General features: G+C 41.3%; 1 protein-coding gene across 14 annotated transcripts in view; it reads right to left on the bottom strand.

Moving 5' to 3' along the window:
• Vps13D (vacuolar protein sorting 13D) overlaps positions 1-18534 on the bottom strand; it is a 250150-nt gene that overhangs the window by 163149 nt on the left and 68467 nt on the right. For 9 of the 14 annotated variants that reach the window (XM_076208559.1, XM_076208564.1, XM_076208569.1 and 6 more), the window contains exons 24-32: positions 17991-18173; positions 17652-17804; positions 17352-17444; positions 11546-11635; positions 5532-5549; positions 5088-5292; positions 1479-1605; positions 1285-1389; positions 340-479 (exon numbers count right to left, since the gene is read on the bottom strand). In XM_076208559.1, coding sequence (XP_076064674.1) covers positions 340-479; positions 1285-1389; positions 1479-1605; positions 5088-5292; positions 5532-5549; positions 11546-11635; positions 17352-17444; positions 17652-17804; positions 17991-18173 — 1114 coding nt within the window. The remainder of the gene's footprint in view (positions 1-339; positions 480-1284; positions 1390-1478; positions 1606-5087; positions 5293-5531; positions 5550-11545; positions 11636-17351; positions 17445-17651; positions 17805-17990; positions 18174-18534) is intronic. The other 5 variants (XM_076208566.1, XM_076208571.1, XM_076208572.1 and 2 more) reach the window with 3 other exon arrangements.

Here is an 18534-nt window from a genome sequence, read left to right as displayed (position 1 = left end):
GTCATCCCTGCATCTCACCCACTGCCCTGGGTCAGAAACAATGCAGCAACACACAGCACATCCACAGCAAGGCCGCTTCATTCAATAGGTGACCCCCCACTTCAGTTCCCTCATGCAGTAACACTGAAGTTTTAATTAAATTTTAGCTACAATTAAATCTTCCAGTGTTTAATGGGATAAAATCACCTGGCCTTTGGTGGAAAAAAATCCATAAAATGTAGCATAGGAACATATGGGTTGGCTAAAACAACAGACAAGTGGGATACTTGGTGGTATGTGAAATATACAATTTTATTTAAACAAATGTCAAATACTTAAAATACTTTAAAGTTCTATTACCATTGTGTTTGTTGTGTACTTCTCAGTTGATTCATATGTAGCATTGAGTTCTTCTAATAGAAGGTTTACAAGGGGCTTCTCCTTTTCTTCTCCTACATCTCCTCTAAGTTCTACAATAAGGCTTGGTACAGAAAAGGATCCTGCAAGTGATAAAATCAAAATTATTGCATGAAGTCTTCCAAATATCACTTTTAGAGAGAGAGAAAAAACATCTATTTACATAAAGGTGATCCTTGTCATTCACCCCGACCCCAGCCCCTTGACCAGGTCAGAAACAATGCATCAAGACACAGCACCTCCATAGCAGGGCATGACATTTGAAGTTGGTTTACCCCAACTTCTTCATTATCCTCACCCCCTAATCTATTAAAGAATTTACAGAACAGACAAGAAGAAATCTCTTCAAGCTGCATCAATTCAATGTCCATTCACAACCACACTCCATTTACACCCATCTCTTGCCCTCCCCATTCCCTGCTCAACATACATTCCCTTGTATCCAATTATGATTCTTAAAACTTCAGTCATGTTCTTGATGACAATATCTAAGCTAGTGTAAATACATACACATACCTAAAGGCCCTTTCCTCTTTACAAGGGGTTGGCTAAGTCACCATACACCTATCCCACAACTATCCAAAAATTCATATTTTGCCTCTTCCATGTTAGCTACTCATGGAGCTAAGTGTATTTACAGTGGGTATTATGCAAATACATGGTATAATTCCAGGAATATCGTTTAATATGGTCTCCTGGGAAGGCAGACAGACATCCTTTCATCAAGTGTTATATATACATCTTCATTACTACACCTACAATGAGTACATGAAACACATGATTACCCATTCTCATTAATCAATTGCATCTCTTATCCTTTATACACAAGTCAGTTGTATCAAACTGTATTGCCATATGGTAAGGATTAAAACAAGACTCTATAGTTACCTTTAACAGAAAGAGTTGTCGACTCTCTTTCAGCTGGGACATATGTGGATCTTCGCTTGTGCTGATCTTTATTTGCATCTGATGATCCTTCTTCATTGATGGCACCTTAAAAATTAATACAGCTTATCAGAACTGAGAATAAGATTATAAAATCATAATGTATCACACTGCAAATAGGATGACTGTCAACTTACTTAATGGTTGTCTAGCTGCAGGTTCTGTATAAGGTGACATTGAGATGTTGGAAAGAGAATTGATGATTTGTCGATACTGATGACGAGAAACACTGATCTTCAAGTCTGTTACTAGCCCTCCATCAACCTATATTGAAATAAATAAATAGATGAATAAATATATAAACATATAAATTAATTAACAAATACATACATACATATGACGTAAATGGAGTAGGAAACACATGAGTCTTGGTCTGAGTTTATTCCTGACAAGTTTTGCAGGAATGCTTTTTCAAAGGATGCCTTCAAAACTAGTCAGGTATAAACTCAGACTAAGACTCCTGTGTTTCCTACTCCACTTACGTCAACCTGTCAGAATGTCTCAACATACATATACCAAGGGCTTTTTCACCCTTACAGGGAAGGTAGCCAAAGTGAAAAGGCATAATTCCACTTCTATCCATTCTATTCACTAAATAAAAATAATAACAATAGTCATCTATATCTATATATCGAGGGGTTCTTCCCCCTTGTAAGGTAGGTAGCCAAGCCAAAGGTGCACATCCACACCCACCCATTGCACTCCCATCTACCACCCTTATCTTAGCTCCTCATGAATGAAGGGTCATCCCTGTCTCCTGTTTTCATTTTTATTAATTTATCTACTTCTATTATCTATTTTTTTTTTATTTATTTATTATTTTTCCCTTCTATATTATCATTATATTATTTTCTCTTTTTCTGTGAGAGGGGGACAGAGGGAGGGGGGTCACAGATTAAATGAAGACACCTTGCTGTGGATATGCTGTGTCTTGCTGCAATGCTTCTGACCCAGGGCAGTGGACAAGATGCAGGAATGACCCATCATCCAGGAGGAGCCAAGAAAAGAGGGAGGGGTGGGAGTGAATTTATGCCACTGACTTTGGCTACCTCTCTTGTAAGGGAGGTATACATATACATATTTTCCAATAATAATAATAATAATGATAATAATAATAAAAATTAATAAATGAATATGACTTTTTTTTTTTATCTATGATGGAGCCATTAATCAAACCAAACTGCTGGATTTACTTCACCTCACAACCAAATGCCAGAAGTGCCTGGAACTCATTTCTTTGCTTGTTTTATGTCTCTTGTGACACCAATTCCACTTTACCCCTAATTACTTAACCTCCTTTTCATCCCTATCTTGCTCTTTTTACTTCCCTACCTCCTTGTAAGAGGCCGGTAGTTGTACGAATGGAAATCAGATTGGGAAATACATGGGTATTAAAATGCTGAGTCAACAAGTCAAGATTCGACCCCTACTGTTGTTATAAACAAAGATTTGAAGGCGCCGTTTTGTCTATGTAAACACACCGACGGAGGTGACTGTTTTATAATCGCTGATGTAATCTAAACTTATGTTAGCTGCAGACCACCTCCGCGAAGACATACCACTTGCGCAATGACGTCATGTTCATACTCATGCTTTTGCTTATGCAGCAATATTTCTGGAAGGACTGTAACAGCCTCTCGGATTGGAGGTAAAGGGAAAAGACACGCCCTTAAGGCTGTCACTTGTTTTGAAAAGTAAAAGACTATTGGACGAATAAAAAGTGACGTCTGAACAAAGGTGGTCTGACGTATTGGAGAGAAGCTGAAAGGGGGCATTCTCTGCGTGTAGTCCGTTAGTTTAACAAGCAAGAAATTCACCACCCTTTTATTAACCCAAAGGTCGAGAGAACTAGGCATGGGGCCTCATGAAATTGGAAACTAGTGAGACTAAAGGAACAAAGGCATGGGGCCTACTGCTTAAGAAGGACTGGAAAAGTTATAAGAATTGACGTGAGTGGAAATTAAGAGACTACTAACAGAGTTGAGGTAGAGGTCTGACAGTGGTGGTGACAGTGGCTACAAGGGAGGTGAAATCCTCCTCCTTTCTTCTATTATCCCCTCCTCCCCTCAACCCTGTGGAGCATTAGCACACTTCCTCCAATGCTCTCTATTTCCCTTTTAAACAACCTCTAGTTTCTGGTCTTCCTTTCTTTTGTATTCCTTTCAACATGCCTTGTACACTCTTTGGACTATTCTATTCCTAACCTTTCTCTTCACATACACATACCATCTCAGTGAGGTCACCTTCGTTTTATCTACATTCCCCTTTATACTGCATTTCCCACTTTTTTCTTGTCTAAGACCTTATTCCCCTACTGCCACATACAAACGACAAATAGTTCAACCTAAATGATAGTACTTTCTTCTGGATGACTGATCCCATTGTCCTGAGCTCCCATACAGCAAGGTGGTCTCCACAATATTCTTAATCATGCCTACTTTTGTCCCCAGTGACATTTTTCTATCCCATCACAAATTTTTTCAGTGTTTCAACAGCTTATGTTGCTTTTAGTATTCTGTACCCTACTTTCATCTATACATACATATACCAAGGGCCTTTTCTCCCTTACATTGGAGGTAGCCAAAGTCAAAAGGTATAAATCCACTCCCACCCATTTCATCCCCATACACTCCACTTCCATTCACTACACTTTCCTCCCTCATTTCTTGGCTCCTCCTAGATGATGGGTCATCCCTGCATCTTGTCCACTGCCCTGGGTCAGAAGCAATGCAGCAAGACACAGCACATCCACAGCAAGGCCGTTTCATTTAACTGGCAATCCCCACCCTTTGTCCCCTCATGCAGAAAAAGAGATGGGGAGAAATCCCTTCCGATTGCATCAAAATATCATTCGTATATACTCTCTAATCCCCCTCCCCCACTCACTCCCTTCCATACATCACAGCATCATCCATACACAACCATTCTCCACTTATCCCTATCTTCTGTCTTCTCCCTTCCTTCTTCAACAGACATCCACCCCTTTCCTATTGACCCCATCCATCCATCTCATCCTTGGTCGTCCCCTCATGTTCACTCCATCCATCTTTGTCTTCCACACTTCTTTTACTAATCTTTCTTCACTCATTCTTTCCATGTGTCCAAACCATCCCAATACTCTCTCATCAACCCTATCTCCCAAGTCCTTTTTTGTCCCTGATTTCCTCCTCACTACCTCGTTTCTCACTTCATGAGTTATTTCTACACTTAAATATTAAGAGACCCTTGCCTCCATCAACATTCCTCAATTTTTTTCTCACACATACATATATACTAAAGGGCTCTTTCTGCGTCAAAGCACACACCCATCCAAAATCTATTCATTACTTCTCCAGCAAACCACCTGGGTTAAAGAAATACAGCAAGACAAAGTGCCTCCATAGGAGGGCTTGACAGCCAGAATCATGGCCAGGGGGCCAGGGTGCTTTTATATATACCTGCGAAACTAGTCAGGAATAAACTCAAGACTAAGACTCCTGTGTTTCCTATTCCGCTTACATCAACCTGTCAGAATGTCTCAATATATATATATATATATATATATATATATATATATATATATATATATATATATATAAATCCTCTCAAAAGAAGAAAGAGATTAGACAAGAATATCTTATCTTGCTATATCATCTTGCTATATCATTTCTTGATCCATTTACAACCACTCTCTAGTCATCCTCATGGTGACAGGGGTTAAATAATTTTAGTGTTGTCTGATATTTCTTAAGTGTATATCTTATTACCTGAAGGGAATCTCTGGAGACAGTTGGATGTAGTTCAACAAAGAAATCATTTGGAAAGAAGAGTCCTGACTCATGATCTGCTAAAACTTCAGCTGCTCTTTCATGTTTTATGTGAAACTCAATTGTAGTGCTATGCAGAATGGGTTGACCATGGTCATGGCAGGAGTACAGTTCATCCGCTCTCATCACACTTGTAGATAAAGGACTGAAAAAGAATTTGATATCAATAACTGTATTAACTTTTTTTATAATGAACATCTAAGGAGAAACAGGCTGCTTGAATCATGGCCAGGGTGACAGATATAAAGAGAAAGCAGTAGATATATTCATGATAGGAATAACATTAGCTTGTTTTACCATCTCTGCCCTGACTTAAATGAAAGAACAAGAAGTTATGCAATGGTAACTTATGCAACAAAACACATTACTAAAATGAAAACTCACGTCACTACAGACAGCTGGCTGGAGGAGACAACAAACACAACTTTATTATACACAACTTTGCCTGTCATAACCTAAATCAAGTAATCCTAAGCTCCAACTCATTACAGCATCCTATCAAGAACTTGTCAAAATATCATTGCACCTTTCTCCAGCCTAACTTATGACTGACTCCAAGTTCTTTCAATGTATGGCAAGAAGTTTCTTTCCAATTTAGGGTCATTACTGATTAAATGTTCTACTGATTTCCTTTTCCATCATATTCTGCTGTAGATAAAGCTGCAATGCCCAATATAACAAAAATGCATTGAACTTGAGAACTATACAGCTCTGACTTCATCAAAATGAATGAACTACAGTTAATGTAAATTAGTACCCGATCATTGTTCTTATAGTCTCAAAGTTATGAACTTTCAACTTTATAATTTTTGAAAACATGAACAGATCTGGTCTCAACTAGGAAAGCTGTTCATATGGCTTCTTTATACTTTGACTTTATCATGCACTTGATAGCTGTGCAGAGAATTATAGCACCAGCCATTTTACATGCCACAACATTCCTCTGTTTACTGCTTTGGTAGTAGTAAGACATGTCCATGTGGTCTGCCACAAACTTTGGAAGTTACAGTGACTTATTAACCATGTCTGGCATTAATCTCTTGAATACGATGATGCTTATATAAGCATCATGAGCTGCAAGGATGCTGGCATCAGCTTCCTGATTATATTTATATTGCAGTTGTAGCTGAGTGACCCTTGTATTCTGTGAATAGGCTTGATCATGTTTTCTGTGATGTTATATTTATTCAGGGTGAAAGAGAATGAGTATAACAGCAGTAACTTTATATTCTGTAATGCACATATTGTGATGCATCATTGTACATCAGGCAACCTGATGTGCATGTGAATATTTGACTCGTATTGATGAGAGAAAAGAAACTGGTAGGGCAAAAAAATGTGTGACCAATATGCAATTATAAGAACATAAGGATGAAGGAGACTGCAAGAGACTGTAAGGCCTACACAAGGCAGTTACATGTCCATTAACACCTGTCATCCCCATCCATAAAGTTGTCTAACCTTTTCTTAAAACAACTGATAGTTTTAGCACTCACTACATTGTTACCAAGTCTATTCCATTCGTTGACCACTCTATTGGTAAACCAGTTCTTGCCTATTTCCTTCTTAAATCTAAGTTTGTCCAATTCAAATCCAATTTATGTGAGTCCTACCCTATTGTCTTAATATAATAACCTTGTTTGCATAACCCTTGTTAAAGCCTTTGATCCACTTAAACACCTCTATTAGATCATTCCATACTCTGCGTCCTTCCAGAAAGTGTAAGTTATGGTGCTTACAACTGTCCTTATAAGGTAAATTTCAAAGCCCATGTATCTTTTGGTCATTCTCTTCTGTATTGATTCTAGTGAACTGATGTCCATTCTATAAGATGGAGACCAAAACTGTACAACATAGACAAGGATGGGTCTAACTAATGCTATAAAAAATGTTTGATAATTACCTCGGTACTTTGATTCATAACCATCCTAGCAAAGAAACCTAATGCTCTGTTAGCTCTATTCCTGACACTAATACACTGTTTCCTGGATTTAAGGTCAGGACTCACTAGAACTCCCAAGTCTCTCTTGCACTCAGTTTTCTCTAAAAACATGTTATCCATGCTATATCTGTTTTTGTGGTTGTGTAGCCCTACATTTAACACACTGCACATTGAGATATTTAAGTCCATTTGCCATTTCACTGACCATGTGAACAATTTGTTAAGATCCTTCTCCAGAATCTTTGCGTCTTCTCCTGACCTAATTAGGTGTCCTGTTTTAGTGTCATCCACAAACTTACTAACATCACTATTAATCCCATTGTCCAAGTTATTTATGTGATGGAAATGAAAGCAGAGATTATAAAGAGAGTTGGGTGAGATAGGAAAATGACCACTGTGGCATATTTTCCAATATCACATTTAGGTTATGTATACAGTAAATATTGACAATACACCCCATACTGTACATGTGATTTTTAACTTTCACTTTTTTCAACTTATGAAAAGAATTCCAGATTATCAGTATGTACATCTCATTGTACATACTTTGATGAACAGGAGTCTAAGAGAAACCTACAATTACAAAATAGGGTTCCCTTTAAAGTCTACAATATCATTCTACGGATGGGGTGAAGGGGGCTTTGGAGAAGAGGGGAATGTCTGTTGAGGAAGGACGGGAGAGGACAGAAGACAGGGGTGAATGGAGAATGGTTGTATATGGATGATGTTGTGATGCATGAGGTGGAATGGGCGGGGGGGATGGGGGGTGAGGTAGTATGTGTGAGCAAATTTTGACGCAGCCCAAAGGGATTTCTCCCTGTCTTCTCCTTTTATGCATGGGGGGACGGAGAGGGGGGGTCGCCAATTTAATGAAGCGGCCTTGCTGTGGATGTGCTGTGTCTTGCGACACTGCTTCTGACCCAGGGCAGTGGACAAGGTGCAGGGATGACCCGTCATCCAGGAGGTGCTAAGATGAGAGAGAGGGTGGAGGGGTGTGGAGTGTATTCAGGGATGGAATGGGTGGGAATGATTTTATGCCATTTTCCTTTTTGGCTACCTCCCTTGTACGGGAGAAGAAGCCTTGGTATATGTATGTAACATTTGACCATTTTTTTTAATAAGAAAAATAATTAATATAATATCTCTCCTATTCAATTTGATAAACTCCCTTACATTTCATGCTCATGATTTTTACTGATCAAATGTCATACATGATAAGCTATAAAAAAAAAAAAAAAAAAAAAAATAATAATAATACCAAGGCTTTTTCCCCCTTATAAGGAAGGTAGCCAAAAAGAAAAAGGCATATAATCATTCCCAACCACTCCATCCCTAAATACACTCCACTCCCCTCCCTCCCATCTTAGCACCTCCTGGATGACGGGTCATCCCTGCACCTTGTCCACTACCCTGGGTCAGAGGCAGTGTCACAAGGCACAGCACATCCACAGCAAGGCCGCTTCATTAAATTGGCGACCCCCCTGCATAAAAGGAGAAGAGGAGGAGAAATCTCTTCGGGCTGTGTCAAAATTTGCTCACACGTACTGCCTCATCCCCCCACCCATTCCACCTCATGCATCACATCATCCATATCCAACCATTCTCCATTCACCCCTGTCTTCTGTCCTCTCCTGTCCTTCCTCAACAGACATTCCCCTCTTCCCCATTCACCCCATCCATCCATCTCGTCCTAGGACGTCCCCTCATGTTCACTCCCTCCACATCTGTCTTCCATACCTCTTTTACTAGTCTTTCTTCACTCATTCTTTCCATGTGTCCAAACCATCTTTCATCCACCCTATCTCCCAACTCCCTTTCCACACCTGTTCTCCTCCTCACCTCCTTATTTCTCACTCTATCTAGCCTAGTAACCCCTATCATACTTCTCAAGACACCTCATCTCAAATACATTCAAACTCCTTCTCTCTTCCTCTCTTATGTTCCATGTTTCTGCCCCATACAGTGCTGTTGGCACAATCACTCCTTCATACAGTCTCTTCTTAGCATCTATTCCCAAATGTCTATTCCTCATCACACTTTTTAAACCACCAAGGCATTTACTTGCTTCTCTCAATTTACATTCTACCTCCACCTCCACTCCACCTTTTCCTGCCACATTTGCACCCAAGTATCTCAAACTATCCACTTCCTCCAGTCACTCTCCCTTAATGCTCACTTCCAGTCTGCTGCCACTTTCATCCCTTGTACATCTCATCATCTTACTTTTACCCACATTTATATTCACTTTCTTCTTTCACATACTCTCCTAAACTCTGTCACCAACTTCCTCAATCCCTCCTCCGATCCTGCCACAAGCGCAGTGTCGTCCGCAAACAACAGCTGGCTCACCTCCCACTTTTCTCCATTTTCTTAAACCATCTCCAATCCCTGACCCACCACCCAATCCATGTACAAGTTGAACAGCCAGGGCGACATAACACATCCCTGACGAAGTCCCACCTTTACTTCGAACCACTCACTCTCTCCATTTCTAATCCTGACACATGCTCTACTACTCTTGTAAAAACTCTTGACAGCTCCTAGAAGCTTTCCTCCTATCCTGTATATCTGCAAAACCTCCCACAGTGCCTTCCTGTCTACCCTGTCATAAGCCTTTTCCAGATCCATAAAAGCCCCCAAAAAAAAAAAAAAAAAAAAAAAAAAAAAAAAAAAAAAAAAAAAAAAAAAAAAAAAAAAAAAAAAAAAAAAAAAAAAAAAAATCCTTCCCTTTTCCTATAGCTTTCTCACATTTACCCATCCTAAATCCACACAGTTCCTCACCAATTACTCCCTCTGTTCCTCTCCTAATCCTCTCAATCAAGATCCTCCCATAAGCCTTCCCAACTACACTCAACAAGCTGATCCCTCTGAAACTACTACACTCACACTTGTCCCTCTTTCCCTTGTAAAGTGGAACTATACAGGCACTCCTCCAGTCCTCTGGCACTCTACCCTCTCTCCAACAAACATTAAATAAACCTCACCAGCCAGTCTACCATCACTGTACCTCCTGTTTTTTAGACATTCTGCATGGCATCCACCCAGACCAGGTGCCTTACCTGCTTTCATCATCTTAACAACTGCCTTCACTTCATCCTTCCTTATTTCTCCTCCATTTTCCTCATTCATCACTCTCATTTTCTTAGCATTTCCCACTGCAATTATCTTTCCCTCCCTATCCTCCTTCACATTTAGCAACTCCCTAAAATATTCTGCCCATCTTCCCCTTACTGCCTTCTCTTCCATTATCATCTCTCCATCTGCACCTTTTACCTTTTCTTCTCTACTTGATTCGCCTCCTCTTCCTCTCTTAATTTCTTTCCAAAACATCTTTTTATTACTTTCAAAATTTTGTCATACTCTTACCCCATTTCACATCTGCTCTCCTCTTTGCCTCCTTTACCTTGTGCTTTACTTCTCTTTTTTCTTTGTACCTCTCATATGACTCTCTCGCCCTATTTTGTAACCAATCTGTGAAAGCTCGCTTCTTCTCTTCTACAACCTTCTTTGTTTCCTCATCCCACCATTCACTACCCTTCCTTCTATTTCCTCCTGTCCTTTTTGTTCCACACACCATCTTTGCACAATTTGTGACTCCCTCCTTGAACCATCTCCATTTCTCCTCCACTCCTAGCTCTACTCTATCCTTCACTCTCTCCCACTCCTCTCTCAGCTTCTTCTTGTACTCCTCCTTTCCCTTTTCATTTAAAGAGTTCATTCTAAGCACCTCCCTACCTACATATCTATGCCTCTTTTGAAGTGATCTAGACAATAGCTTCTAGAATCACAGCACATAAACAGTTCTTAAGAATCACACTCAACTATATTTCCACAACATGGTTTCCAACAATCAAGGAAACAAACATACACTCTACAAACTATACAAAATAAAACACTGGGAATAGTAAAAGGCTATGCCAAAGCAACTGCCAATAGAATATCTGCACCATGATACCAAAATCCTCCCCATAGAACACTCTATGAAAATCATATGTACACAAAGCAAGAGCCCTCAACCCTGTCCACCCATCTCATTACATTACACAAGCATAACCAACTGAAAAAAACAACAACACACTGGCAGCCTACTACACTACTGAAACATCAACAACTTACCTCCTGCACCACACAACACATCCATACAAAATTTTGCATTTACACTCTATCACAAATCGAGCACTTCAAGACCAACTACCAAACTCTCTCTCAAACCCTTCTAGACATTAGCCCAAAAGAAAAATCACTCCTAAGAAAAACAATACCCATACTGACATGACTGTATTAATATCATCAATCAATAAATCAATCTGCTCCTCAGGTCTCTCTTTGAGGACATCCACTATGGAGTTTCCAAAGAAGCAACATTCCTATCTTTCACACTCACTTCCTTGTTTGATAGACATATCACAATACTTTTTTTCAAAACACAGAATACAATGTGAACTAAAACACTTACTGAAATGTGGTTTCTCGACACCTAAGCCTTTCTTCCACATTTAAAGAATAAAGACTCATATTCCGTACTTCCACTTGATAATCTGCAACTCTAAAAAGAAAAAAAGGAAAAACTATGTTATAAAAAGAACTTGTATCTGTAATTCTTATTAGGTTAAAAATAACACAAGAAAAAAGTCAGTTTAATCCCAATTAGTATTATTAATTCTTTCTTCTCTAATGATACTAATGATACATGCTAAGACTCTGGTGGATGGAATAATTAAACATACCACTGGAATAAGACTAATGGATACAATACAAGCACAACTCAAGTTTCATTGAGCTAGAATAATTATTTTCCTAATTCTGGTCACCTACACCAAATCCTAACAGGCTACTGCATGTGAAGCTTGAACATTCTGTCTACTTTATGAGACTTGAAGAACAATCTATTTATCCCTGTTCATGCCAAAATTTCTTTCCCTTCACCATTTTCAATTTTGTCAGTAAGAGATTAATATCTAATGTATTCCCTCCTGTCCTTCTTAAACCTCACCCATCCAATATCTCTCTCATCATTCATGATTACCATTATCTATCATGTTTCCATGTGAACTTATGAATCAATTTCTTTCTAGACCATATCCCACTGACAATCATACCATTTACAATACACAATGTATCAGACACACTCTTGTAAAGTCTCAGCATAGGCCCACACTGCAGCCAGCCAATCATCCCTCAGCATGGGCTCACACTGCAGTCAGCCAACCAGCTCCCTGCTTGCATACAGACTCCTTGCATATGTGGAAGTAGTGATTGCCTCTGTGAGATGGTACTCACCAAAGTTCACAAACTCGCTCAACCCATGAGCAAACTTCTGACTGGTTGACCGCACTCCCACCCACAGGTAAGCTTCTGATTGGCTGACCGCGCTTCTGACCGAGCTTCATGTTTTGTATACAAGTCCTGTGTAAACCCAATAAAATTCAATCCTACTTAGTTCATCATTTGATGCAAGCCTCACCTGCCAAAGTGGTGACCCTGGCAACGACACAGCCAGCCACCACCATAATTGACCCATCAGATCAGAAATTTCGAATCACATGAAGAAATGTCACCCCAGTCTTCAAAAGGGTGACAATTCTTCCTGTGGGCTATCCTAGGGGCCATCCTAGGTTTACGATTCTTCGGTTGTGTAAGTTGATAACAATATGCATAACCCTCATTCAACCTAACCTAACCAAACCTAATGTAATCTTTATTCCACTGTTGATATTCGGCATACTGGGGTGACAATTCTTCAGGTGGGAACTCATGGGGTGATGATTCTTCATGTGGGCGTTCTGGGGTGACAATTCTTCATGTGACCCGAAATTTCATCACCAAACAACACCAATGCTGCCAGCAACTCCATCAACCCAGATGAACCCCTTCCCCCCATCACTGCAGCCCAGATCAAACTACCCATCTTTAACTCCATCAACACTGTCAAATAGTTCTGCCATGCTGAGATACACCTCAGATTGAAGAGGGTGACATAAGCAACATCACAAGCAAACATCCTTGCTGCCCTATCTGATGAACTTTCGACCTCATCTGCAAATGGCTTGATGCCAAAGGCAGAACCCCAATCCAATATGAGGAACTGAAGAAAGTCCTCCTCCAGCATTTCATGCCTTCAGCCACCACAAGGGTGAATAGGATCCTACAATTGGTAAGACAGCCATTTGGAGACCAATGCCCATTGGACACCCTCCACTGACAGCAACAGCCACAGCACCATCAACATGCCCCAAGCCCTGTGGCTGCAATGGTTCCCTGACAACATCCTTACCATGATGCCTAATGCAGAACATGAAAGTGATGAGAATTTCAGAAAAACCGGGGACAGCCTGTTTGCCACTCAAGCTGCTGCCTCCCAATGTATCCACGCCACAGCGACAGTACAAGCTCCAAGCCACAACAATTATGCCCGGGTCACTGCCACAGCTTCCAGCAGTGGGTACTGGCACCAGCAGTCTCCTCCAGTCCCGCAGCAGCCAGCCCCAAGGCCCCAGTCACAACAGCTATGTTTCTACCATGTACACTTCAGAGCCAATGCCTGCATATGCAACCCCCCTGCCAATACACAAAAAACAGATAAAGTGGCCACCTAAGCATGTTTTGGCAGCCAACCCACACAATCCAGCAGCTCCCTGGGTGTCACATACTGTGGGTGCCCCATCCACTAATAACTGCTTTTTTATTTACAGTGCCCTTTCACAAAGATGCAGTTCCTGGTCAACACTGGTGCCACCCTTTCCCTGCTATCAGCTCACAGATGGAAGTCAACATGATCAATGGTCAATACCAAGTGCCTTCGTGCCACCAACAGTTCACTGATTCCCATCCACGGCTGCAAACACTTAAACATCCAGATCGGCAGTCATGCTTACGGGTGGGATTTCACCATCACCGATATTGAACTGCCATTCCTCAGTGTGGACTACTTCACTCACTACAGTGGACATGACCCAAGGCTGCTTACTGGACTCCTCCTTCACCACCACACCCATCACTGCTACACCAGCTGAGCTCAGCTGTATTGTCAAACTTGCCTCGGACAAATTCACAAACCTTTGAGAGACCTACCCCAATGTCTTCAGGCCATAACTGCAGCAACACCTTCCAAGCATGGGGTATATCACCTCATAAAGACATCAGAACCCCCTCAGTGTTCTCCAAATTCGACCAGCTATCACCAGATAAATTCACCTTGGTGAAACAGATGTTGGCCTGAGCTTGAGCACCTAGGCATTTGCCAGAAAGCAGCAAGCCCCTGGGCCTCCCCTCTGAACATCATCACCAAGAAGGATGGATTACTCAGGCCCTATGGAGAATCCAGACACTTGAACATGATCATGAAACTCAACCTCTTCCCCCTTCCAAACATCTCCGACATCAGTTCATTCCTGGATGGAGGCAAATTCTTTACCAAGTTAGACCTGCTCAAGGGGTACTACCAAGTACTGATGCATTCCGATAACATCACAAGATTGCTGTGACCACACTGTTCAGAACATTCACATTCAATTACAGGTGTTCTGGCCTCAGAAACTCCAGGACCATGTTCCAATAAATGATGGATGGCATCTTGGGCAACTTATTGTTCTGCACTAGTTACGTTGACGACATCCTCATTTTCTCTGCCTTCAAAGAAAAACATTGGCAACACATCACCACTGTGCTGGAGCAGCCACAGCAGAACAGTCTGGTGCTCCAATATGACAAATGTTCCTTTTCCACAAAGGAGGTGGAATTTCTATGGCACCTCCTCTTGCCCACCGATGTCTCACCCCTCCCTGGGCAAGTATATGCCATCAAACAGTTCCCTACCCCTACCACATTGAAGAGCCTGCAGCAATTTGTGGGGATGGTAAATTATTACTCTCAATTCCTCCCAGGGATAGCATCCATCATGACCCCACTATATGTAACTCTCATCAGCAAACCCAAGGACCTCATGTGGGGCAACCTGCAGCAGAAAGCCTTTAAACATGCCAAAGACACCCTGGCAGCCACAGCCCTCCTTGATTTCCCTTCACTAAGCAAGCCGCTCATCCTCACCACTGATGTGTCCAATCACGCCATCAGGGCCGCCCTGGAGCAACTTGACCAAGGTTGCCCCTGACCCATCAGCTTCTTCAACAGACAGCTCACAAAGGCAGAGGAAAACTACTCAACATTCAACCAAGCTGCTGGCAGTCTACCAGGCTGTCCATCATTTTCACCACTTTCTTGAAGTTACATCTTTCAAAGTCCAGACAGACCATGTGCCCCTAGTCCATGCATTCACTCGTCAAGCAGATGCATGGCCACAATGGGAGTGTTGCCAACTCTCTACCATTGCAGAGTTCAACTGCACCTTGCATCACCTCCCTGGCAGGTGCAATCCTGCAGCTGATGCCTTTTCCTGAGTCGTCATAGGCTCTGAGCACGTGGACCTCGACTATACCAAGCTCGCCACAGAACAAGAAAAAGACCTAGAGGTGACGGCCTGCAGGACCTCCATCACTGTCCTCCACTACAGGTAAGGGTTGCGTGGATCAGATTTTTGTGGTAAGACAGATATGTGAGAAAGCTATGGGAAAAAGTAAGGATGTTTTTTGGACATTTATGGATTTGGAAAAGGCTTATGACAGGGTGGACTGGAAAGCTCAGTAGGAAGTATTGCAGATATATGGGATAGGAGAAAAGCTGTTAAGAGCAGTCAAGAGTTTTTATGAGAGTAGTAGAGCTTGTGTTTGAATCAGAAATGGAGAGAGTGAGTGGTTTGAGGTAAAGGTGGGACTTTGCTAGGGATGTGTTATGTCGCCTTGGCTGTTCAATTTATACATGGATGTGAGAGGTAAATGCAAAGGTAATGGGTTGTGGATTAGAGATGGTTAATGAAAACAAAGAAAAGTGGGAGATAAGCCAGTTGTTTGCTGACGACATTGCACTTGTGGCAGGATCAGAGTAAGTTAATGACAGAGTTTGGGAAGATGTGTGAAAGAAGGAAGTTGAAGATAAATGTGGGTAAATGTAAGGTATTGAGATGTACAAGGGGAGAGTGTGGTAGCAAATTGGAAGCGAGTGTTAAGGGAGAGAGACTGGAGGAAGTGGATAGTTTTAGATATTTGGGTGTGAATGTGGTGGGAAACGGAAGAGTAAAGGTGGAGGTAGAATGTAGACAGAAAAGCAAGTAAATGTCTTGATGGATTAAAAAGTGTAATGAGAAATAGACATTTGAGAATGGATGCTAAGAGGAGATTGTATGAAAGAGTAATTGTACCAACAGCACTGTATGGGGCAGAAACATGAAGCATAAGAGAGGAGGAGTTTGAATGTGTTTGAAATGAGGTGCCTGAGAAGTATGATAGGGGTTACTAGGCTGGACTGAGTGAGAAATGAGGAGGTGAGAAGGAAAATGGGGGTGGAAAAGGAGTTGGGAGATAGGGTTGATGAAAGAGTATTGTGATGGTTTGGACACATGGAAAGAGTGAGTGAAGAAAGATTAGTAAAAGAGGTGTGGAAAGTAAAGGTGGAAGGAGTGAACATGAGGGGGTGACCAAAGATGAGATGGATGGATGGGGTAAAAGAGGGATTGGGGGAGAGGGAATGTCTGTTGAGGAAGGACAGGAGAAGACAGAAGGCAGTGGTGAATAGAAAATGGTTGTGTAAGGATGACGCTGTGATGCATGGAAGGAGTGGGTGGAGGATGGTGGGGTGAGGGAAAATGTGTGGATTATATTTGATACAGCCTGAAGAGATTTCTCCCCATCTTCTGTTTTTCTGGATGAGGGGACAGAGGGGGGGGTTGCCAATTAAATGAAGCATCCTTCCCGTGGATGTGTTGTGTCTTCCTACACTGCTTCTGACCTGGGGCAGTGGACGAGATGCAGGGATGACCCGTCTTCCAGGAGGAGCAAAGATAAGAGGGAAGGAGGGGGGTGAATGGGAGTGGAGTATGTGGGGATGGAATTGGTGAAAGTGGATTTTATGCCTTTACTTTTTGGCTACCTCCCTTGTATGTATGTAAATATTATAAGCTCTTCAGGTATCTTTATACCAAGTTGCAGACCCCACCACATACTTCCAATATATAAATTAGTCAGCCATCCACTGTATGTTAAGATAACTAAACTATACTGAGCATTCTCAGTAAGTAGCAACTAATACTGTTAGCAAACAAAAGGCCACCTTATCATTCATTAATAGCAGGCAGAAGATTCTACTATAAAACAATTGTGATTACAGACTCTTGTTTCAGCTAACATGCCTAAACTACAGAAGAAACTCACTGGAAGAGATGTGCCAACTTGTTTAAAGATGGAGCCCCAGTTCGGGGTGATTTCTGAGACCGAGCAACTCGGAAATCAGCCTCCACATTCAGCCTGTTACAGAATGAGGTTCTGATGCTACATCGAGCCTATAATCTATACGTGTGCCAACATGTGAGAAACAATGGAATACTTCTCGTGGTTAGCTCAACAATATCAAAGTAAGACTGCCTTTCTTGACATTGAAAAAGGCAGTACTTTGCTTCTTCATGAAATATTTTACCTTGGGAGGAAACTAACAAATTTCAATCCCATACTTACTTGCTCTGTGGATATGAGAGATATGATTCAACAAGTGGCTCAACTGATGGAGCATTGGCAATAATTATTCGTCCTAGATGGGCAACCAACACATCAGCACTGTTTGGAGCTTCGGGTAAGACCACAATTGGGGTTTCCAGCACCACATCCAATCTGTATTGAAATATACAAATAATTACCTTCCGTAAAACATCCTCTGCAACACTTGACATTGCTAATATACAAATTATCTAAAACTACTACAGATAACATAAACTAAGAACATGTAACATTTGATTATTCTAAATATTCTTACACAATAATGCCAAGCTATCACTTCTTTAATTCTAGAATTCTTACATGAGGTCAAATGCCAAGTCTGTACTCTCTTCATGAGCTGGACTGAATCTTGAACCTGAAGCTGAGGCAGGAGGAGGAGCTGGAAGATTTAGTGTATCTGATGACTTAGAGATGCTTAATTTTCTTCTATGACGAGGAGAAGCTTCCCAGGTACCACTTGACAGTCCAACAAAAGATTCAATTCTGGTGAAGAAAAAATTCAGTCTTACTGAATTGATCATAGTCATTTCTTCAGAAAAGAAAATTGATCAAACTAATGAAGACATAGGTGAATGGAGTAAACTTGAGGGGACAACCAAGAGTGGGATAGATGAATGAGATGAGGTGGGGTTTGGGTGCAAGAGGAGTGTCTGTTGAGCATAGAAGGGAGAGGGCAAGAGGTAAGTGTAAGTGGAGTGGTTGTACATGGGGGATGAGTTGATGTAGCCCAAAGGGATTCCTTCTTGTCTGCTATGTATTCCTTAGTGAATGAAGGGGGAGGGTCATTAAGTAATGAAGCAGTGGGGGTAAACCAGTGATGGGGCCTGCTGTAATGGTGCTCTCT

This window comes from Oratosquilla oratoria, chromosome 25 (assembly GCF_046742065.1).
Source record: "Oratosquilla oratoria isolate Oo_2021 chromosome 25, ASM4674206v1, whole genome shotgun sequence".
NCBI lineage: Eukaryota > Metazoa > Arthropoda > Malacostraca > Stomatopoda > Squillidae > Oratosquilla > Oratosquilla oratoria.
Note: the sequence above shows the minus strand (reverse complement) of the source record. Positions and strands in the feature narration are given on the sequence as shown.